This window comes from Vespa crabro, chromosome 17, assembly GCF_910589235.1.
Source record: "Vespa crabro chromosome 17, iyVesCrab1.2, whole genome shotgun sequence".
Taxonomy (NCBI): Eukaryota; Metazoa; Arthropoda; class Insecta; order Hymenoptera; family Vespidae; genus Vespa; species Vespa crabro.
Genome location: NC_060971.1, coordinates 2,270,450 through 2,295,587, shown reverse-complemented (window position 1 = coordinate 2,295,587; position 25,138 = coordinate 2,270,450). Strand labels below are relative to the sequence as shown.

The window sequence follows — 25,138 nt, the reverse complement described above, 5'->3', positions numbered from 1 at the left end:
AAATGATTAAATGATTTCTTGTGAAATTTATAATATTCCAACTGTTATTAAGTTAAGGGCAAAGTTTAATAAAAAGATATGGCAACGTGTGTATTCTTTAGGTCTTATGTTTGAAAAATAAAAAAAGAAACAAAAGAAAAAAAAAATAAAAAAGAAAGATAAAAATAAAAATGAAAAAGGGAAAAGAAAGAGGAAAAGTGCCGATTAAATGTCGATTCGTAATATTTCAGTCGAGTCTCGGTTCAAGTCATCGTTTTCATGACTTCAGTCATAATTCTCTTTCATCGGACATTTATACGCCTGTCGTTTTAATTATACAATCAGACATAAAACAATTTTATTCGTATTCGTTTATTCGGTATTATATTTTATCTAAAGAAATATTACGAACGATCAGAATTTTGTCGTTTAATTCATTAAAATGAAAAAAAAAAAAAAAAGAAAAACTCATTATAAAAAAATAAGAAACGAGATTTAACGAGATTTTCACGTTTTATATAGGATCGAACTAACGAGGAAATTTAAAACTATATATTATATTTAAATAATATAAAATATTATTAAAAAATTATTGTAGCATAGAACAATCGAAACGGATATTAAACGGAGATTGAATTGAAAATTGTGAATAGATCTTATATGTATTAAACGAATATACAGGATGTCTGATTTCAATCGATAATCTTCCAATATCCTCAATCCTATTGGTATTATAAACGAATGTTTCAAACAAAAGTTCTTTAGATTTTGACAAGGAAATGTAATATGTATTGATTACAAAGTTTCTTGAAGTTCATTGCATCTGAATGAATTAAATTGTAGATTTAACTCGTTGTATTCGTTTTTTGATTATCTCTGGAACTTTTCGACGGACTTGAAGTATCGATTTTCATTAAAGAAAAAAAAAAAAAAGAATAAGAAAACAAAATTATATACGATAACTTTAATACGTATTACTATTTCTCCCTATAGAATCTAACAAGTTTCATTTGCAAAACATTTGTTTATAAAACCCATAAGAATCAAAGATTGGACATTATATATTATTATAAAACGAGACATTCTTTATATTAATTTATGCAATATTGTTTTGGCAGGCAACGTTTGAAATTTTAATCGCTGCAATAATAGCGAAATAAAATTATCCTTGTAATTCTCTACTATTAAGCCTTGAGTTTAATGTTCATATTAACGTAGCACTCGTATATTATTAATGTCGGAAATTTTGCGTATAAATTTTAATAGGAATTGGCACGATGTAGTTTATAATTCAAGTAAATAGACCGAAGCGCTTAAAGCGCCTACTTTTCGCACATATTTACAACGTATAATAAAATTTATTTTCCATCAAGATAAACGTCGGAAAGATGCGATTGAAATTTTGATTGTACCGATCTCATTACGATCGAAGAAACTTTTGGGAAGTTTCTTTAATTGAAGAATTATTATGGTCTCCATTAACGAAATTGATTTAACCGAATTAACATCTGATTTCAAGTTTATGACCGTTGTTATTTTTTCGACGTTTCAAAACTTATGACATTTATTGCTCAAACGATTTCGTAATAATGTCAAGCTGTCGAGAAATTCTGGCTGGCTGTTTTGACGGTTCAGGATAGAGAGAAATTTTACGGACAATTATCTTGGCCGTTTTTCCGTATCAATTAGTATTATTCCGTTGACTCGTTATTATTTAAACGTATCAAATGAAACGTTCTTAATTGAACTTTTGAATCGTAAAATTCATGGCCGAGCAAATGATTTCTAATAAGAAAGATACGGAGAATCGTAATCATAGTAACGTTACTTTTCGATTATTTATTTAAAAGGCTCGCCTGGTTTCCGTAATGACGTATTTACATTTCCTCATACTCCCTGATATAAATCGGTCTACTTTGTTATGAAAGATCGACTTGTAATATTTTGACATTCAAAAAATATTGAGTTAAGACTGAGAACACTTGGAATAACAAGAATGACGAAATTGTATGCTGTAGATTTTTATGATCGAATAAGTAAAATGTTAATTTAGAAAAAAAAAAGTCTGCTCGATGATTAGCTTCTGTGTTTATTGGGGAGGGGGGGGGGAAAGAAAGAAAAAGAAAGAAAACACACAAAACGAAAACGAAAAAAGGAAGAAAGACTTTGTCGTATCGTTCATTTCGTTATAGGGATAGTGGGGGAAAAAGAAAGATAAAGAAAAGAAACATAAAATAAATGTGATATTAAAGAAAAAGAAAGGAATGGCACTTACTATAAGGCACCAATTCGCTCGAATTCTTCATTTTTGGTATCAAACCGCTGACGCAACCTCTCCAAAGACCCATATGCTTGTAAATCAGTCTTCTACCGCTCGCTCCGGAATCTCCCAAGGGCAGTCCTTCGTCATTTGGTGCTTCGACGGTGAACCAATGATCGGTTCCTATTGCCACAGCCCATATGCATGCTGAGAGTCCCACGAGGGTTGTACAACCGAGCAGAATTCGCCTTTCGAATATTACCTATGAAAACGCGACGAGACTATTCTAAAAAGAAAGACTAACGCTAGATGCATTCGGAAAGTGTATCATCGATGGGGAAAGGTGATAGGATTGTTTGAAAGGGGGATATAAAAGTAATCTCACACGACACAAGTTTCATCGAATCGCGGCATCTAATTGATTTTTAGTTCATTGATAGTATATGGCCATCCCTTCGCGTCCCTATGTCCTCACGATTAACATTTCTTTTTTACGTTTCCTACTTTTTTTTTCTTTTTTTTTTTTTATTATTCGTTCCATTGAACTACTATCGATTGATTGGTCAGGATCAATTATACTTTTATTATATCATCGCGAAACAATCGAATAATCTTTTAGTGCGCTTAAAATACGACTTATCGAATGCCGATCGATTTGCCTTTTTCTTTTCTTTTCTTTTCTTTTCTTTTCATCGAATTCCCGCATGCGGTTTCCGGTCGCATATTCGAATGTCCCAAAAATTGTCGGAATCACCGCGAACGTACGGTATACATATATATATATATATATATATATATATATATATATATATATATATATATATATATATATATATACGGTTGATGGCAATTTTGCAATGAACGTGCACATGTAAAATATGTCGGCCTGCGTAAAAGACGATGATATAGACCGATTGGAGAAGGATAAGAAGAAAAAGAGAGAGAGAGAGAGAGAAAAAAGGAAAAGAAAAAAAAAAATAAAATAAAATAAATAAAAAGAGATCGATTCGGTGTCGTGTAAATATGAGCTCATAGAAATTGATTTTCCTGTCGTTATTTCGTACCTGGTTATACAGAGCCTTCATTCGATTCGCCATCTCTTTTTTTCACACTCTATATTCTTTCTTTCTATCTTTTTTTCTTTCTTTCTTTCTTTCTGTTACTTTCTTACTCTTTCTTTCTTTCTTTCTTTTCCTCTCTCTCTCCTTCTTTCTTTCTTTCTTTCTCTCTGTCCCTCCAATCTCTGAAAAATGAGAGAGAGGGGGAGAGAGAGGGAGAGAGAGAGAGAGAGAGAGCGCGGGGGCGCGCGTGCGAGCGAGTGAGCGAGCGCGCTTCCCTTATCGATTTCTTTTTTATACTCTTATCGATCAATTTAGAAGCTTAAACTCTATTTCAAAAGTTTTAAGAAGACTTTTTCACTTTCCTCTTTTTTTTTTTTGTTCCTTCAAATCTGTCAATAAAATGACAGACTACCAGGACAACGAGGACGACGAATTGAACAATCCATTCACGATTGGTTTATCGTTTTAAATTTTCAAAAAGATTTCGTTTGATTTCTTTGTTTTTTTTTTTGAATAAAAACGAGACTTTCGTTAATTCCTCTCCCGAAAAATATTCATCATCGTCTCTGACACTAGCGAATCAATAAAAATCTATTCGTATTGTTGGGAAACATTAGAAATACCATTTTTCTCGTTCTTCTTTTCTTTTTTCTTTTTTTCTTTTTTTTCTTCTCTTTTCTGATGTATGTCTTCTTCACTATCCTCCCCCCCCCTCCTCTCACTCACTCTCTCCCTCTCTCTCTCTCTCTCTATTTTTTTTTTTTTCTATCTTCGCTTTGTACACTTTTCTCTTTCTTCTTTATTTCTTTTTATTCTTTAAGTGTATTTTATTATCGATCGACTTGGTACATCGATCTTCATCGACAATTCTTTCTTTTTCTTCTTTCTTTCTTTCTTTTTTTCTTTTTACTTTCTTCTCTTTTCTTTTCTTTTCTTTTTGTCGCTAATGGCCTCCGTGTCCCATTCAAGAATCCAATCTTTTTCTTCTTCTTCCCTTTTCCCGTCCTCCTTCCTCCTTCTTCAATTTTCTACGTTTTCCTATAAGAACAAGAAAGAGAGAGAGAGAGAGAGAGAGAGAGAGAGAAAGAGAGAGAGAGAGAGAGAGAGAGAATGAAAGAAAGAGAAAAAAGAAAGGAGATAGAGCCTATCAATTCGTTAGATATTCATGATCTCTTTCACTACTCGTACCACTTTCCTGTCACCACCTTCTCCTCGTTCATTCCTTGACTTTCTTGCCCTCGTATCATTATTTCTTAATGTCCGGGAAAATTCGAACGTTTATCCGCTATTAACACTTCGAAAATCTCTTATAGGGCCTTAGTTCCGTCTGAAAAAGAAGAAAGAAAAAAAAAGCGAAGAAGGAAATAACAAAATATTAATATATATATATATATATATGAAGAGATCTATAAATGTACGAATAATACGTATGCGTAATATGTAGTAACTATTTTTTTCTTTTTCTTTTTCTTGTCTTTTTTTTTTTTTTTAATTCTAAATTCAATACCTTCTTACAATTATTAAAATTCAATCGTTTCGTTTGTGGTTTACTTTATATTTCTTTTTTTCTTTTATTTCTCTTTTTTTTCAATCATTGATAATTTGATATATATATATATATATGTATTGTTATTAGATATGATATTGTGAACAAAATACTCAAATATTTCGTTGCGCGTAATGTAACGTATGGATAAATTGAAGTATTTATTATAAAAATAATGGTATTAAGTTAAAGCTGAAATATAAATATATCATTGAAAATTTATATTGAAATACGTTTTGCAAGAACATATATATATATATATATATATATATATATATATATTTCAATAAATAATTATTTTTATAATAAGTCAAATATAAGTAAAACAGTTTATGAAATAATCTATAATTTTTTTTGTATAATCAAGATTATACAAAAACAAAAGAAGAAAAAAAGCTAAATACTTTTGTGAAATGTTATAATTTTTAACATTGAATTAAATTGAATTGAATGGAAGATAAAATAATCTACGATCGGCCAAGGCTCGTATCACAAAATAATTTGCCAACAAAGCCAAGAATTTTGTTGTGAAACTTGTCATAATTCCATCATTTTCAAATTGATTGGAAGGTTTTGTAAACATCAATGTAAATTAATAAACCAAAATGAAATAATACTTTATGTCAAACGTTTGAATAAATTATTGTATGTTACTACGTCGATCGTAATACTCTTAATGTCGTTAGATAATACATATATAAATATATACATTATTATTTGCATATATACATACATACATACATACATACATACATACATACATACATACATACATATATACATAATTATTTGCATATATACATACATATATCCATGCATACTCAATTATTTGCATACATACATACATACATACATACATACATGTATATGTAATAAACATACATGTATATCTATTTGCATAGATGTATACATATATATATACTAAAACTTTTTATGTATATAGCAACAATTTAATGTAACTTAAGAACTACGAAGCATTTAAGATATCACAAAGATTCATTACTTCATACACTGTCAACAATGACATTTTATTGCACATGTGTATAAATATAATCCATGTTGGGGTTGTTTTTCGATTCTTTTCTGTTCCCTTCATGTTAAAATTTTATAAGAGAAAATAAATCTTATACGGATAGATATATAACGAGTGAGATGAAAATTTTGATTTCTTTTTTCTTTTTCTTTTTTTTTTTTTTTGTTTCTTTTATAATGATCTATCGAATTAGTTAAAGAAAAAAGTTCGTAACGTACGATCTCAAAATAATTATATTTTTTTTTTCTTTTTTTTTTTTCGAGATAATAACTTGAATATATTATATATCGGATATAAGTTTTTTTTTTGTATTCATCGAACATTTCTTTTCGTTCGTCTAATACCGAGAACACTTTTGAAGCGAATCAATATATACAGATTAGATAGAGGCTAAATTTAAAAGTGAACTTTTCGTACGAAGTTTCATCGATGATTTTGATCGTTGCATTAATGTATTATATATAAATATTCAATATAACGAAGATTCTTTGTTAGATCAATTTGAAATTTTCCTTAAAAACGAAGCCAAGAAAAGATTCGTAGTTAATAAAGAATGCGAAATAAAAATCAAATGGATAAATCTCGGTGTCATTAGTTTCTCGACAAGAATCATTAAGTGTACTTCTAACGATAGAAATGCAACTTTGTTAATGCTCGCCAAAAACAGATGATGACACTTGTGATAGATACATTAGAATAGCGAATAAGAGAATTAGATTTCGATGTTATATATATATATATATATATATATATATATATATATATATATATATGAAGTACAAATATTATTGATTAGTACATCGTAAAAATTTATAATTAACTTCTATGTTTTTTCTCCCCTTCTTTTTCTATAAAAAAAAAAAAATAATAATAAAAACGAATAAATAAAATAAAACGGATGGAGGGATTGGAGAGAGGATGAAGTAATTCTTCTTGGTGGATTTTATTTTCAAATACATTTTGATTATGTGATACGGTTGTCATGATTCTTAAGATTAGACAAAACGTTCCGTTCTAAATAATCCGACTGTGAACAATGCCGCTCTAATATTCGCCTCGTTAATTTCGAGCGAATCTAACGACGCACTACCAAACGTGATAAAATATATATATATATATATATATATATATATATATATATATGTATATATATATATATAGATTTGTGTACGGACGGATAACATGTAAATTTAGATCAATCGGGACGATCGCTTCGGTGGTAAGGTAACGTTATAAATTTTCTTGCTTGCTATCTTGTCATCGTCGTGAAGAAGAAGAGACGATGAAAGAACAACCTCCGTCGTTTTATTTTTGTTCGTTTTGACTTTACGTGTTACTATTCTTTGTTTTGTTTTTCGCTTTTGTCTCTCTCTCTCTCTCTCTCTCTCTCTCTCTCTCTCTCTCGCTTATCTTTTTTTCGTTCTCTTTTTTCATTTTAAAATTAAATAAAATTTTTGTAAATAATCAAATTTTCTTTTATAGAGAATTTTTTTTTCTTTTTTTTTTTGTCAAAATTGCATTTAATCTTACTACGAAAGAAATTATTTTATTACTCTATGATGAGATAAGCAATGTGAAAATCATATAAATGTGAAAATAATTACAATTATTGTTATTATAAGTAATAAACGAGAGAAAAAATTTTAATAATCTTCGTACAACTGTCTATGTCATTGTTATTTTCTCGAATATGTTTACACGAATACTTCGTTTTATTAATAGAATTCATTGCACAAGTTCCTAGAAACTTCACGTAGTAAAATATATAACCTACGATAGACTATTTTCTTTTTTCTTTTTATGTTTTTATTTTTTTATTTTTTTATTTTTTTTTATTTTCTTTTTTCAAAGAACAAACAAATACCATTGTAAAATTATGTTTAACGCTATCTTAAATCACATTAAATCGATATACCGTACGATCGTAGTTACGATATAATCATATTTTTAATTTCATTGTCTGTAACATTTTAATACTGAGTATTTATATTCGTGCGTTTTAAAATGTCGAATCAAATTCACAAAAGCTTATCCGAGGAATTTAGTGAAAACGAATTGAATTATTAAAAATTGCATTAGAGTAATCTATCTGTAACATTGTACATACATATATATATATATATATATATATATATATATATATATATCTAATCAAAGTAAAGTGTTTGTTTTCTTATCATTGTATTTGCTTCGTTATTATTGAACTACTTTTAGTATCGAATTTGTTAGAAAATAATAAGTGATATCGAACGAACGTAAATGTTAATGATTAAGTACGATAAAACATGTCGTATAAAATTTATGAAAAAGTTAATATTTTTATGTTATTTAAAATCGAACAATAAGGATGATACAATAGGAATAAGAAAAGGACGAGTAAGATAAAGTAAGCTAAATACAAAATCAATTTTCGATTTTGAATTTATTTAAAGTAGCCGAAGAAGTTCAATGTTATTTAATTGCTTTACGAAATGCGTTTAACATCAAAAGATATGTATATATATATATATAGTATATAGTTTTCTTAAACGTCGTCCGATTACACGGAAGGAAGAATTTAATTCGAATTTAATTTATATCATTAGAGCTATTTCTTTGATAGAAAAGCGAATAATTATATTTTGACTTTAGTTCTTTAAGAAAGATCAAAATTCGTCTATTTAATGAGTTACTACGTTTTACTACATACGATGGTGTTTAGTAAAGCCCACCGAATTTTCTGTCAACGTTCCAAAAACAACAAACGATCTAATTTTTGAGCATTAAGACGATGGTAGATACATCGAGGACTTTGTGTATGTAAATATTTGACGCATAATTCGATTTGTCATTTTACTATCACGAAAGAAATAATTCGAACAGGATAGATACGAGTTGATAATGATCTCATTCAAAGAATCATATAACTATGATTTATTATAAACTACATTTAAATTATAACGATATTATAGATATGAATGAAATAATTTTGTTTTTAACTTTTAATCAATGATTAAATTTCAAGTGTTTTTATCTTTTTTTTTTTTTCTTCTTCTTCTTAAAAATTAATTTTTATATTGTAAAACAAATTTTTTATACTACTCGATTGATATTATTTTGTACTCTAATCGAATTATTTGTTTCATTCATTTATTATTCAAACTTAATTAACAAATAATAAATCGAGAATATTTCAATTGATAAATTGTAATTTGTAATAATTTTGTTGGAATTAAAGGTTTTAAGGAGATAGACAAATAGAGAGAAAGAGAAAGAGAGAGAGAGAAAGACAGAGAGAGAGAGAGAGAGAGAGAGAGAGAGAGAGAGAGAGAGAAATATAATACTAGATGAAAAAGGAGTATGTCAACGTTTACGTGATATATTTATGTACGTAAAATATTTGAGATTATTATATAAGCGAACATGTCGTTAGAATTTCGAAGAGCGTGTTAATGTAAGAATTTTGAAGGAAGTGACATACGTGTCTGGATTTGATTTTCAAAATGTATCAACATTGTTGATTCTCATGTTTTTTTTTTTTCTGTTACGTAATTATTACGCATTCAAAGTGTTACTTTAAAAACCATTAACCATATAATACATACGTTTAATAAATATTATCTGAATCGAATAAAATAACATAAAGTTTGTAATTTGATAATACGAAGAAATTTGATATGACAAATGAAATCATTATGAATGTTTTGAATTACGAAACATTTGAATTTTTATCGTAACAATAAATGTAATATAATAATTTTATATCTACTAAATATAACTTTCTAATGATTTATACGAACTCCATTTACCAGTTGAATTATCTATGATATAATAAACAATAAAATTTTCTTTATTATCTCCGATTTATCTCTATAATAAATAAACTATATTTTATTATAATAATTATTATAAATTAACGAAGAGTAAAGATAATAAATAATAAATCGTAGTTAACAGTTTCACAATTTAGCACGCTAAATAAAACAATTATATATATATATATATATAATATTAAATTTTAATATTCTCTCATTAATCGTAAAAACAATTATCTTTATAATTTATGATTACATTGATAAAAATGTTCAAATATAATAATGATCGTGAGAAAAAAAAATTATATTTTGTAGTTTCCAGAGCGTATTTTTTGTTATTACAAAAGAAAAAGAAAAATATTTGGCAAATTGAATTGTCATTAGTTGAAGTAACATTAATAGGTATAGATGTTTTTTTTTGTTCTTCCCTCCCCCCCCCCATTATAATTACAATTCATTGAATACTCAAATATGAAAAATTTACGTTTCTTTTAATTTTCCTTGATATTAACGAAGAACGATTAACATTTCGTAATCCAATCGTCCAAAATTGTTTATTAATTTCGTAATATCGCGAAGGATTCGCAAAAGACATTGTGCACATTTTGGATCGTTTAAAACAATTTAGCGAATTAAACAATTTAATGACAATTTTGTTTATTCCTTAGATATGTGTCTGCTTAAAGATTTACGATTTTGGAAAAGTTTATACAAATATAATCGTATATGTCGTGAATGTGTAAACACATATGTATGAATGCAAATGAATTTCCAAATTGGTCCTATAAATCCATAAATCATTTATGAATGATCAATGACGAATAAATCCTTTAAAACATAATAGACGAAACGTGCAGTGATGATTCTATCAAATTTATCGAATGCGTATCGATTTTTATCTTGTTTTTATAATATCGAATGATAAAAAAAACATTAATGACAATCGATTACGTTACAAACAGTAGAAATTGAAAGGGGGAGGGTGTACGATTGAATTACCATTGCGTCGGATATAGAATTTTATTTGTAGATTTTACGTCACGAATTATCGACAGGCTCGTTAACAAAAATAGCATGGTAATCCGGTGAACAATCGAACCTAGTTTAAAATAATAAAATTCCATTGTAAGATATTGAATAATATAATAATTTATGAGATCGTATTGTTCGTAAATAGATTTTCAGGGAAAAAGAATGGATAAAATAATAAATATGTCGATAAAAGATTACAAAGAAAAAAGATATTTCGTTTTTTTATATTACCTGTTAGCTAAAAATTTAATTCGACTAATAAACGATATAAGAGACAAGATATTAAAATAAATATTTTTAACATCTAAATCAAAAAAAAGAAAAAATAAATATATATATATATATATATATATATATATATATATATATCGATATAATATTGCATGTTTATCTAGATATATAAATAATAGAAAAAAATAGATATTACAAGGGGGAGGGGGAGGAAAAATTATCTGATCCATGATTCATTAAAGAGAGTAATAATAAATAATATTAACCGTAAAGACGAAATAATAAATCCAAAAGAAAATTTATTTATCAGGGCTGCGATATAATACGATGGAAGATGAACGTTATTATCGCGCTATAAATTATTAGAAAATGTAAGAGAAAATATAAAAGGTATTAGATACTATCATATTGGTACCAGTTGACCGATAGAACGAACACGAAAGCGCTCGGATATTTATGGCGTGCCCACTTAACTGTTAAATTCTTTTTTTTTTTTTTTTACTTTGTTTCTTCTCCTCTCTCTCTCTCTCTCTCTCTCTCTCTCTCTCTCTATTCATTTCTCCATACGAACATAGTAATCTATCCGTCTAGCCGTACGTTCTATGTTATTTTTATTTAAGTAAAGATACACTTAGGATCGTTAGAAAATTTTTCTTTGTAGTTAATTTATTAAACATATATAAAATAAATTTAATTTTTATAAAATATATAAAAAATAAATTTAATTTCCTTTTATCGGCATTAACATTTTATATTCGAAGTTTCGAATTGAAATTTGAAATTCGTTCGGATTGAATTAGATCGGATCGTAATACATATATACGTACTCATATATCGTATTTGTAATTAACTAATTGTGGATTTTCAATGACTAAAAGATGTTCCTCTCTGTCTCCCTGATGTCGGTGACGTCAACGCGTACCCTCACCATTGTTTTATTCGTTTATGCATACCGTGGTACCGTGGTTTATTTAGCCGCAGCTCCAGCTGCACGAACTGTGTGCACGAAGTTATAAACGCTGACAAAGACGCCGTCCGCGTCTTTCTGTCAGCCTAAACTTAAGAGTCGACACCCATCGTTGGCTATTTTCGAATATTCCCGCATTTTTTTTCTATCTTCTCTCACTCTACTCATCCTTTTCTATTTACCTCTTTCTCTCTCTCTCTCTCTCTCTTTCTTTTTTTTTCTCTCTTACTCACTCACTCACTCACTTACTTACTCTTCCAAATTTTCTTTCTCACCGATTGCTTTTTCTTTTTTCCACGTTTCCCCTTTCTGGTTTTTGTTTTTTTTTTTTTTTTTTTCAACGACGACGTTCGTGACGTTTCGACTTCACGTTTTGCAAATTAAAAACTCGTTCTATGTTAAAACTTCCCTTTCTTTCCTTTCTTCTTTTTCTAAATCTAATAATTTCATCTTAACTTTTATAAAATATCGATTTAATATGTAATTAATTAATGATATGAAAAATAAAGGAAGAAAAAGAAACATTATGTTTTACGTTAAAGTGAGGTAATTAAAAATCATTAGATTTACGATTTAATTGGAAATCGTTGAATCGTTTTTTTTTTTTTTTCATACGATTAAAATATACGACAAATAAAATCATCGATTTAATTTTTCTTAATCTTCTTCTTCTTCTTCTTCTTCTTCTTCTTCTTCTTTTTTTTTCCTATTATTTCTAATAAAAAATAAATTCGATCGATCGTCAATTTATAATCAACGAGTATACTTAACTAAATAATCAACGATATACTTAACGATCGATCTATTATTGAAAAATTTTCGATATACTTGGGAAAAATATTGACAAATATTTTCGTATTGTAAAACGACGTTCATTCTTGGTTTTGATCGTAAACGAAAGATCGCCTTTAAATAAATTTCAATTGATTTAATAAGATAGGGAGTACAAGTTAAAAAATTCGATTATGATTTCGAGTCATTTATTGTGCGAAATGAAATGTTCCTTAATGCGTGCTCTTCGACGACGTGAAATTTTCCGTCTCCGGTTAAGTAAAAGCCCTTGACGGTTTTCAACTGTACGTGACATTTACGTCGATCATAATATAAGTTCTATCAATATTTCCTGTTATTTGTGAGGCGAAGAAACGTAAGGTACATACCATCGACGCTTATTGTTGTATCAAAGAGATCGTATCTATCTTTACTGTTTTCTATATGGAACACATCAAAATGCTCGTTCTTGCGAATACACGTAAGCGTATATATGTAAAATGAGAAAATCAATGATTAGACGATCCAAAGTACATATATAAATATATATATATATATATGTGTGTGTGTTTGTATATGTGTGTGTGTGTGATTGAGTATGTTTATGTATATGTGTGTGTGTGTGTACATACGCTCAACTATCGAACGAACCTTTTAACTTTATCGCTTGCAAGAGAATAATTTAAACTTATAAATCTGAAATTTTTGTATAAAAGTTATCTTATATTTCAAATGAGGTCGATTATATTATATTATAATACCGTATATATTTGTAAAATATTAGGCTCAGTTAGATTTATTTAGTCGGACCGATCGTTCTTTTTTTATTTTTCCTTTTTTTTTTTTTTTTCTTCTTCTTAGTAAATGATTTGTGAAATTTGAAATTTTCGTCTTTACCGAGTGAACACGGGTTTTTTTAAACCATCTAGAATGTGGGAATTTCTAGAATATATATATATATATATATATATATATATATATATATATATATATATAATGTGTGTTTATCTAGTAGAATATATAGTTATATGTATATATATATATATATATATATATATATATATATATATATATATATATATTATTTTACATTAGTCAGAGATCTTTTCCCGAATTGAATTTATATATAAATGTTTCGTTAAATATCCATTTGACAAACAAAAGCATCTCGTTTGCCAAAACACTAATACGAAATGAATCCTCGTATTTCTCGAATATCGTATTTTTTTCTTTTTTTTTTTTTTTTTTCTTCTTTTCATCATTAATTCCAAGTCAATGTTTGGGCAGGTATGATTGATGAATATGTAATTAGATTTGACGTTCTACTTCAATTCATCGTTGCATATCAATTCTTACAGTGTTTTTGAATAAATATATATATATATATATTTGATCTATTGCAATATGTTCCTTTAAATTTTCTTTATGACAATTGACTGTTATTGGATGAATGCCTGGCTAACAATACTACTCGTCTTATTAAGGATTGGCTAAACTGGCATTACAACGGAATAGAATTGGTTTGGGTATTTGCCGAATGGCCAGCTAAATCATCAAATTTAATCCTATAAAATTACTCTATAGATTTTCATTAGCGAGGAATAAATGAAGAATTAAAGTTCAATCAACGTCAATGGAATTAAGTGAACGTATGATTCAATGAATAAACACGGCATACGATCGATTAAAATAAAATCGAAAGAAAATCCTTAAGAAAAGAAATTTTAGCATCCATAAAGTAAACGATCTAATGGTTTTAAGGATTTCTTTTTTCTTTTCTTTTTTTTTTTTTTTTTTTCTTTTTTTTATACGAAACGAGAAAATTTGCGAGACATATTCAGAACGATTCTTTTTCATTATCTTTTATTTCCATCGATGATAAGTGATTTCAAAAAATTCTATACGCAGAAAATATAAAATTATAAAATTTTGATGAAATAAATAATAAAAAAAGATATAAATCAGGAATATATTTAATATACGAATGATCGAGTAAACTGAAAAAAAAAACAATAAAAATGTATTTACATAAATTATTTTGAGTTTCGTCGCAGTGGATAAAGTTCTTTCATAATCAATAATTTTATTGAATTGAATTATAGAACGAACTCTTTTTTCCTTTTTCTTCTTTTTTTTTTTTTTTTTTTTTTTTATTTATATTCCACCTTCGAATGTAAATTTACATATTGTACAAAGTTTAAACTTAGAGAAACATTGAATAATTCAAATTGTTATTATTGTTAAAATTCTAACGCTTTTAATATTTTTATTTAAATTAAAAAGTGAAGAAGAAAAAGAATACAAAACTCAATTAAAATAATAGAAAGAAGAAAAGAAAAAAATTCTGCCCATTTTATTTCCCCGTTATTTTATTATAATGTCACTTTAATTCATTGAGTATCACGTGGTATTGTATCAGAAAAAAAAAAGAAAGAAAAAAAACACCAGAAAAAAAAGAAAAAAAAGAAAAAAAAGAAATGAAAAATCCACGTACAAACATTAATCTATTGAACGAAACCATTGAAATTTTCATTATATTTAAACGTTCAAATTTACAATACAACGACAAATTAAGTGATTCGAATTAAACATTCGAATTATCATTACAAAATAAATTATTCGTATCTCGCGTTAGAACGTTTCATGATGGAGTTATCCAAAGAGAGTGATCGTAATCATGAGAAAATCTTCAATGACTACTTTCTGAAAGCTTCTTTCTATCCGATAACCGCGAAGAGGATTGCGTAAACGTTTCAAGAAGAAATAACGAAGATAGCAATAGTAAGAAATTGTATATACTATTCGGGAGGTATACGTGCGCGCACGTGCGTGCGAAATATGTGAGTGAAAGAGAAAGAAATAGAGAAAAAGAGAGAGAAAGAGAGAGAGAGAGAGAAAGAGAAAGAGAGATAGCCAATGCTCTGCCAGAGAGTTATAGAGCGCTTGCTGCTGATTTCTCCTTACTGACGCTATTTTCACTCGTTCTTGCTGTCGAAGACAAGTAGAAATACACCGACATAGGATCGGAATAGAATTAACCTAAAATCCATTGGTTTGTTTATACGGCCCACAAGATTGGTAGCAGCGATAACAAATTTTCAACTCTCTTGCATTGATGTTACAGAGAAGGGAGTCGCGCAGATAGTCGATTACGGATAATATCTAATGAAAACAATAACATAAAACCTTCCATCTAACAAATTTTTATGACTTGCAGTTCATTAACTAATAATAATAATAATAATAATAATAATAATAATAATAATAATAATAATAATAATAATAATAATAATAATAATAATAATAATAATAATAATAATAATAATAATAATAATAATAATTGAATAATAATATCTATTTTTGATTTATATATATATATATATATATATATATATATATATATATATATGTATGTTTTATCACTTTTCATTGAGTTCGTATAATATATAATTATAAGAAAAAAAAAAAAGAATGATCGATGATGTTCCTTATATTTTATTCTATATAAATGTAATATTTTTAACGAGCTTTCAAGGAACTTTCTTTCCTCGAACTATCATGTTGAGAAAATTTATTATAAAATCAGTTACGATTATGAAATCAAAACGTGTCATGTACATGTATTGTGTAAAAGTATTCAGAGAGTAAGAAGATATATGTTGAAGTGTTTTCTTTCTCTCTCTCTCTCTCTCTCTGTCTCTTTCTCTCTTTCTCTATTGGATATATTCTCTCTTTATCTTGATTGTATACTAAATCCTAATAAAATATTCTTTCAATGAACTCCGAGATTTATTTATTTTTATTTATTTATTTTTTTTTTTCTTTCTATACAGAATTGTTCAATTGTGCAGTTATTATGCTATTCCTTTTCACGGTCATTCTTGTTATTAGAAATAGAATTTATACGTAAACAACAATCAGATGAAAACGTTGAAGTTTAGAAATTGGAGAAGGAAAGAAAATAAAAAATAAAAAATAAAAAAGAAGAAAGAAAAATAGAATCATCATTTGATTCGTAATTTTCTTTTTTTTCTTTTTTGTTTTCTTTCATTTCTCTCTTCTTTCTTTTTATTTTTTTTTCCTTCTTCCTTTTTTTTTTTTTTTTTTTTTTTCTCTTAAGTATCGTAAACGAAAACAGCAACGTTTTGTACTTGATCAAATCAAGTAACGTGTAAAGTATAATCCGCTCGTAGTATCACTCTGAAATAGTTTTCTTCTAGCGTGCGCAAGCGCGCACGTGGCCTATCGTGCCCACCATGTATTTTTAAATACTTGGCCGGCGACCTAGGGCACTTACATGCCAGGGTGATGAGACACTCCTCTCTACCTGTGATAAATAAATAATAAATCTTAAATAAAATAAGATGAATGTTCATAGATACATATATATGTACGTTTGTAAGCATGTATACTTTATATAGAATTTCTATGCATACAAAGATTTATTGTAGAATTAAATCATCGTATAATGTATATGTATGTGTTTATGTTTGTATATATATATATATATATATATATATATATATATATACGTATGATGTTACAAAAATTTGATTTGTATGGATTTTTAAAAACATTTGTAAAATATATATTTAAAAATAAAATGAAAGAAAAATATTTTTGGTCAATAAAATGTTTATATTATAAGAGAAAAAGAATGACATAGTAATAATAATAATAATAATAATAATAATAATAATAACAATAATAGTAATTGTATTCTAAAATATACGAACGTTAATTAGATTTCCCTTTTTCTCCTCGCATTTACGGCTTTTATATAAAATTTTTTGATGGCATTTTCTCGAAAAAATTCGCAGTTTCTTTTCGAGAAAAGAAACTTCTTTCGTTTCTTTTCTTTTTTCTTTTTTCTTTTTTTTTGTCTTTTTTTACTTTTGTAAGTTCTTTTCATTTATCTCTACTCAAATATTTAATAATGTAAATTAATATGTACGTGTATATACAGAATTACTTAACCCAAGAACACATGGAGAAATTTTAATAAAATGTTTTATTCATTAAAATGTAATTAACTCTAGAATTTACGATCCTTTTTCCAAACGTGACACGAATTTTACAAATTCTGATTATTTGCGTACATATATATATTTACGCTTTACGGTAAAATTACGATAAAATTACGCATGTCTTTAAAAAGTAAAATATTTATTAATTTAAGCTCGGAATCTTTGCTTTGTTGATGAATTATCCTATTTTAAAATGTGATTACTTAGTGTCAAAGAAAAAAATCGATAATAGCTTGGAGAAACGCCGAGAGAATCTAGGGGAGGAGAATCAAGTAGTATTTCCCATATTAAAGGAGAACATTTTTTTCATCGTTTATATCTTGCAGTACGATATCCTGCATAGTCCTTTTTTTTTCTCTATTAATTAAGTTCTGACTATATTTGAACGAAGGAATTGATCGACTTCAAATACAATCTCAAAAAGTTCTTTTACACGTTCGTTACTTACGAATTATTTTCGACGACGACGCGTAATTTTTCCTTCTCTTTTCTTTTCTCTTCTTTTCTTTCTTTCTTTCTTTCTTTTTCTTTTTTTTTCTCTCTCTCTCTTTTTTTTTTTTTTTTTTCTTTTTTAATCAAATCTTTTTTAACCGTGTCATATTATTCGATCAATTCAATTTAACGACGCGTCAAAATTTTATTGGGACACATTATGCATGAATATACTATATTGTGTATACGTTATTTCATAGGTTTTATTGTTTCATGTGAATTTCGAAAATATCAACGTGATAGACGATAAACCAATAAGCGATTTGCATCTGTCTAAAAGTCTTCAAAAAAAGTTTCAAACAAACTTTCAGTTGCGTATTATTATTATTATTATTATTATTACCATCATTATTATTATACAGTCTTATTTTTTTTTTCTTTTGATTCTATTAAAAATCTTTTGTTTTTTTAAGATTGAACATCGACAAAAGATGGAATGATAATAAAACGGAGAGAGCCGTTGCTTTGGATATTTTAAACGATTCAATTGTACTTGCAATTTAACATGCATTTACATATATGTACATATATGCAACACATATACAATGTGTATATATATATATATATATATATATATATATATATATATGTATATACATTGCTTTATCATGGTTTTCTCGAAATTTCACTTATTGTTAAGAAAGGACGAGGACAAAATCCAATCGTGAATTTATTCATGATGAAATCATGTTTGCGATGAAAAGTGGATCGGGGATGAAAATTTATTACAACGTCTCGTCACCGCATTTCAAAGCGACAGAATCGGGCGTCGAGATCAATGATAACGAGTGCCAGGAAATGTAACATCTAAATTCTCTCTTTTTCTCTTTCACTTTGTCCCCTACTTCATTCCTTTCCTTCTGTTTTTCAAAGCGCGATATTTAAAGGCTTTGCCTGTAGTCCGTCTGTTTTAGTTGGACGATATAAATACAATGGCCAAAACCCGACGGATTCTCTCTCTTTCTCTCTCTCTCTCTCTCTCTCTCTCTCTCTTTCTCTGCTTCTCATTCTTTCTTTTTATCTCTTTCTCTATCCCTCCCTCGCTCGATCTCTCGCTGCGAATAAACGTTGAATTTTCCGACATCGTCAACCATCTCGAACGTTCACGAAAACGGTTTGGAACAAACCGTAAGCACGATGACGATGCTCGAAATTAAGCGAGCTTCGTATTTCGTTTTTCTTTTATCTTACTCGTGGTTTCTTCTTTTTTCTTTTTTTTTTTTTTTTTTTTTTTGTTTCTTATTTTCTTCTTCTTCCTCTCCTTTAAGGAACTGTATTCACAAGCGCAAGAAAAGAAAAAAAAAAAAGAGAAAAAGAAAAAAGAGAAATATTTCATCGAAGAGCAACGAAAACGCTTACAACAAGATTCGAAAGATAAATCGTTTAGATAAGAAGCATAACGTTTAATGACATTTTGTATTTTTTTTTAAATCCTTTATACATAATCTTATATATACGTTTTATCGAATCCATCAATGTTCATGATTATAATCGTAGTCACATGATATACAATTATTCTGTTATTGTAACGTCCGATCGTAATAATGATATTCATTAAAAATTACAAATAGAACAATAGACGTTTTATTGATCACTATAATATCCAAGATGAAATGAGTTTAGAAATGGAGTTTTATGTTTTATTTAAATGGATTAACATTTTGATCGTATTAATAATCCTTTCACAAACGAAATAGTCATATCAATTGGCAACAAGATTTAGTCATCGTAAAAATGATGATAGCATCGCTCGTGATATCAAATAGTTCGTTATTATTGTTTTAATATACGCGAAAGACAGAGAGAAAGAGAGAGAGAGAGAGAGAGAGAGAGAGAGAGAGAGAGAGAGAGACGCCATTGTTCTTCATGCGATCGTAAAGCGTCTTCAAAGCGCATTATGATTTTTTAAATTTATATCTGTTACTAGGACTCAAGTTAAAAAAGTCGAGTTAAAAAATTGACTTTAAAAGTATTTAATGTCGAATGCAAAAAAAATTTTCTCATTTCCACGAAGCTTACGTATATCATATTTTATCCGACGAATAAAAATGATAACAGCAACGAGAACGTACAAGTTTTTTCCCTTTCCTTTTTTTTTTCTTTTCTTTCTTTTTCTCTCTTTCTTTCTTTTGCCTTTGTTTCTTCTTTTTTCTTTTTTTCTTTTTTTTTTTATTTTTCTTATTCTTTTTTTTTCACGTTTTAACTTTATTACAATGTTTTACGTCGTTTAGAAAAGATATCTTTAAACAGTCAAAAGTGTGTGTCTGAGAGAAAGAGGAAAAGAGAGAGAGAGAGAGAGAGAGAGAGAGAGAGAGAGAGAGAGAGATTTATAGTGACGTTCTATATAAAAGTTTTTATATGATTTCGTGGGATACATAAAATGAGAAATAACGGAATTAATATTTCTCTATTCTAATAGTTGATTCAAAGAACCACAAAAGATACGAATTTATTGTTTGTCGATGTTAATTCCTATGATTATATCATTCCTATGTTTCCTATGAATCTCTCTGTCATTAATTATCGTAAATTTGCATTGAAGAAAATCCAAAATCGATGACTAATGATGTATCATTTATTTTTGTTTGTTATTGAAAATTTATAATCATCGTTAATGCAATTGCAATTATGGAATTAATTTAAAACTATATAAACATTGTTCCTCCTGATCGTATCGATATTCGCATATGTACGTGCCGCACGCGAACTATAAAACGACACGTATCTCGTGACGTCACGCACTCGTCGACCATTATCATGACTTTTTAAATATTCACGAGAAATAATACTTGTAATTTTTATGCATCAGTCGATATTTTACAAACGAGATTTTTTCATATTCATAAAATTAATCAAAGATTTTTTCCTTTATTCATTATATTTTATATACGTTCGAATATAGATCAAATATATCTGTCAGAATTATTTTTGTAATAGAAACATTTTCTTTTCTTTTATATATTTTTTTTTTCCTCTCCTTTTTTCCATTTTCAGTAAATCTCAAACAAAGTTACATGCAATTGATATAAATTACTTGAAAACGTTCTCTTCCTTTTCTTTTTTTTTTCTTTTTGTTTTCTTTTCTTCTTCACAAAGATTACCCTTTGTCTGATATGTAAAAGGTCTGAACGTAAAGATTTGAAGGCACAAAGGTAGTAGGAAAAAAGCGAGATAATATTTCGATTTAAAGGGGGGAAAAAAAAGAACATACACACACACACACACACACACACAAACCAACGATCTAATATTGTCTTGTTTTAGGAAAAAATTTTATATTGTTTACTTCGTCATGAATAATATATTCAAAGAGGTGGTTTGGGGGGGGGGGGCGAATGTCGATACAACGAGATGAACGGAAAGGAAATAAAAAAGCGAAAAGAAAAAAAGAAAAAAGGAAAACAAAAAAAGACGAAACGGTAAGTAACAGAGAACAGGAAGATAGTATTGAATTTACAAATATCACGAGGGTGATCTATAGTTTTTTTAACAGTAAAAGAAAGATGGGTGGATGAAATGGAATGAGAGAGAGAGAGAGAGAGAGAGAGAGAGAGAGAGAGAAAGAGAAAGAGAGAGAAAGAAAGAGAGAGAACAAAGAAAGTACCCTTTTACCCATTCTATCATCCCTTTATCACCCCATGCAGTTAATTTCCGTTTCGTAGAAGTGTCGTGCGTGACGCGCGAAATGAAAGCGGAAAAAATGCATCGGTGAGGTATCGAACGTATCGTCTGTCCATCACGTGAACGAATAGAGAAGCCGCGAGAGATTGTAATTATATAAAGAAATAATTTACAGTTCGCTACTATGGCGTCGCAAGTTACACACGATTGATAATGGCAATGGTGATGGTGATGGTGGTGATGGTGGTGGTAGTGGTGGGTGTTAGAATTACGTGTGCTTTATATGCTTCGGCACCCTTATGGAAATTTCCTCTCTTCTCTTGAGTTTACGTTATACACTATCTATCGGTCAAAGTAATACAACTTTTCTCTTCGTGCATATATTTCTTTATATATATATATATATATATATATATATATATATATATATATATATATATATATATATATATATATATATAGAAAAGGAAACAAAATAATTGTATTCATATCTCCGTTATCTTTTTTCTTTCTTTTTTTCTTCTTTTTTTCTTCTTTCTTTCTTCTTCATCTTTCTTTTCTTTTTGTTTCGACTTTTTTTTTTTTTTTTGTTTTTTTTTTCGTAAATTCTACGATTCACGAAGTTTGTACTCCTACAACGCTTATTGCTACTCACGTTTCACTCTCTTGTTGTATTAAAAATGATGATGGGGAATAGAGGAAAGAGAGAGAGAGAGAGAGAGAGAGAAGGAAAAGAAGAGAAGAAAAAATAAGAGAGAAAAAAGCATTCGTTAATAAAATTTCTCACGAAGTTATTAGATATTTGTTTTCCTTAGAATATACGATGTTTATACATACTTTCTATTCTTTATTCGTTCAATTTTCGATCATAGAAGTGATTCTAAGCACGGACTTGTTTTTCGATTTAAAAAAGAAAGAAAAAGAGAGAGAGAGAGAGAGAGAGAGAGAGAAATAAGAAAATAAAAGAGAAGAAAGAAAAAAGAAAGGAAGAAGGAAACTCACGCGTTATTGGATGATAACGCGTATGGTATGTTATTGAAAGCTCAAGTTATGGGATCTTTATTATATTGCAATGTTTTTTAAATAGGATTGAAACTTTTTCGTTTCAATTTATTTTCATTGTCGATTTTACAAACGTCATGAAAAATAGAATAGATATTTTGGCGTTACGATTATTAGATAATTTGAAAGAATTCGATCGAAATAATCTTCCTTAATATTTTCTTTTTCTTCTTCTTCGAAATACATAATATTTATCGGCTTTCTATTATATTTCTGGTTTGTTAAAATTCAAAGCGTTACATTTCTATCGTGGTTCTATTTTGAATTCGTAAGAGTGATATGAAGTTCTCATTCTGATAATTATGTTTGGCGATGCATAAAATAAGCACGTCGCAAATCATACTGATTGTCAACGAGGCATCTAACTCGGCCCAATAGAATTAATAAAAATTTTTCTATTAATATTCGCTCATGATTAAATCTTACGATAAACAAACGCTAATATATATATATATATATATATATATATATATATATATATATATCGATTATAATCGATCGACGATAAACGCCTGATATTCGTTAATCTACAAAAATGATATTTAATGATAGTAATTAAACTAGTAATGAAAATACAAAATATAGAAATCGATTTTTATTTCTATTAAAAAATCGATATATAAATGATCTATAAATGATTCTAAGAATAACAACGATTAAGTATGTCACGAAATTCGTACAATGTTCTTTCTTTTTTCAACTGCGTTAAAAAAGTTGTATTAGTTATTATTAATTCAAAAGAATTCAATTATATTTTGAATTCTTTTCATTTATTCGAATTTCGAATTGAAATGAATGTTAAAAAGAGAAAAAAGAAAAAGAAAAAGAAAAAGAAAAAGTTTCATAGCCAACATTATTCAGAACAATTATACGTACATTATAATTAATGCTTACCCCCTTTTAAAAAAGGCGTATGAAAAAGAAAGGGATAAAGGGAGAAAGAAAGTCACTGGTACCAAATTTCACAGTGAAATTTTAAAGCACAAATTTTTTTTCCCTCCTTTTTTTTTCGTTATATACAAATCGTCAATCGGATAATAAAGAATCGATTAGAAAACACACACTCTTAACTAGGATAACCGAACGCGCTGACCGCCGGTCTGACACTGATCGCGTTCTGACTACTTCCCTTGGCGCTCGGTAGTTTCAGTGTAAAGAGGGGAGGGAATATGGCAATGCACAGTGGGGATGTACCACCAAACAACGTCTTAATGTATTATAATTAAATGAGATAAAACGTGATAACAAATATTACATAGATATCTATATATAAATATGCAATAATTAATGAAAGAAATTGTTTCGCAATTTATCAAGATATTTTTTTAAGTAATGAAAGTAATGAAATATTTAATTCTCCGAGAAATAGAACGATGTTTATTAAATATTCGCATAATAAAAATTTCACAAGAACAATTGTATATTGTTGTGCAATCGCATTGGTATTAATGGAATTGTTTTCTTTTTTTTTTTTTTTTTTTTTTTTGCAAAGTCCTACAGTTTTCGGATCTCTTAAGATTCTTTTTTTTTCTTCTTTTACATATAATCATGTAAATCATGAAGTTTAAATGGAAACAAAATCATCATCATTTCATTCTATGACAATCTCGTGTAACATTTCATTAATGGATTGTACCGATGGAACATTATTAAATTTCCAATAAATTTATTACGATTCTTGAGTAATACGAGTATCATAGTTACATCATAAAAATTTCAAATCCCACATTCGTCATAAAGTCAAATTGACATTGTTTTCATCGTCGTTGTATTTATTACAATGTCAATATTTTCTACTTTCCGTCGATTCAATAATTTGCCTCGAAGTTGTAACGTCGACGATTAAAGTGTATGAAATAATTTAAAAATTGTAATTGTCGTATGTTATCATTGAAAATAACACGACGATAATTGACATTTTAGATTTTATGATACAATCTAACGCCATGTCAATCACTTCACGTATATCAATGTATCAATCCATTTCTAAATGAAATTTCAAGATCTATTGCATAAAAAAAATAATTTCTTTAATATCTTCTAACACAAGTACGATCTTAATGGCGTAATGACATTTAAAGTTTCCATAAATAAAAAAGTAAGAACTTTGCAGATTATATAATAATCTATATAAAATTATTTATTATAAACTTCATCGCTAATAGATCTCATATACGTAATTTCCAATATATCGTTTGCATATAAACTAACATGTATCTCGAGTGCATTGAGAAATAAAATGTCAGTCATATATAAAATATT

At 27.9% G+C, this 25,138-nt stretch overlaps 1 protein-coding gene and 1 long non-coding RNA gene across 5 annotated transcripts in view; both read right to left on the bottom strand.

Moving 5' to 3' along the window:
- Nucleotides 1-3,482, bottom strand: part of LOC124430085 (transmembrane protein 114) — a 38,153-nt gene extending 34,671 nt beyond the window's left edge. For all 3 annotated transcript variants that reach the window (XM_046976187.1, XM_046976186.1, XM_046976188.1), the window contains exons 1-2: nt 3,304-3,482; nt 2,255-2,501 (exon numbers count right to left, since the gene is read on the bottom strand). In XM_046976187.1, coding sequence (XP_046832143.1) covers nt 2,255-2,501; nt 3,304-3,336 — 280 coding nt within the window. In that variant the 5' untranslated portion in view covers nt 3,337-3,482. The remainder of the gene's footprint in view (nt 1-2,254; nt 2,502-3,303) is intronic.
- A 151-nt stretch (nt 3,483-3,633) lies between these two features.
- On the bottom strand, nt 3,634-24,083 carry LOC124430087. Of its 2 annotated transcripts, XR_006943647.1 has the most exons (3): nt 23,771-23,997; nt 4,489-4,627; nt 3,634-4,338 (listed from the first exon to the last, which is right to left on the bottom strand). It is a non-coding gene; the product is annotated as an uncharacterized LOC124430087 (long non-coding RNA). The 2 variants fall into 2 exon arrangements; XR_006943648.1 differs by having other exon boundaries at nt 3,634-4,627; nt 23,771-24,083.
- Nucleotides 24,084-25,138: the final 1,055 nt, after the last annotated feature.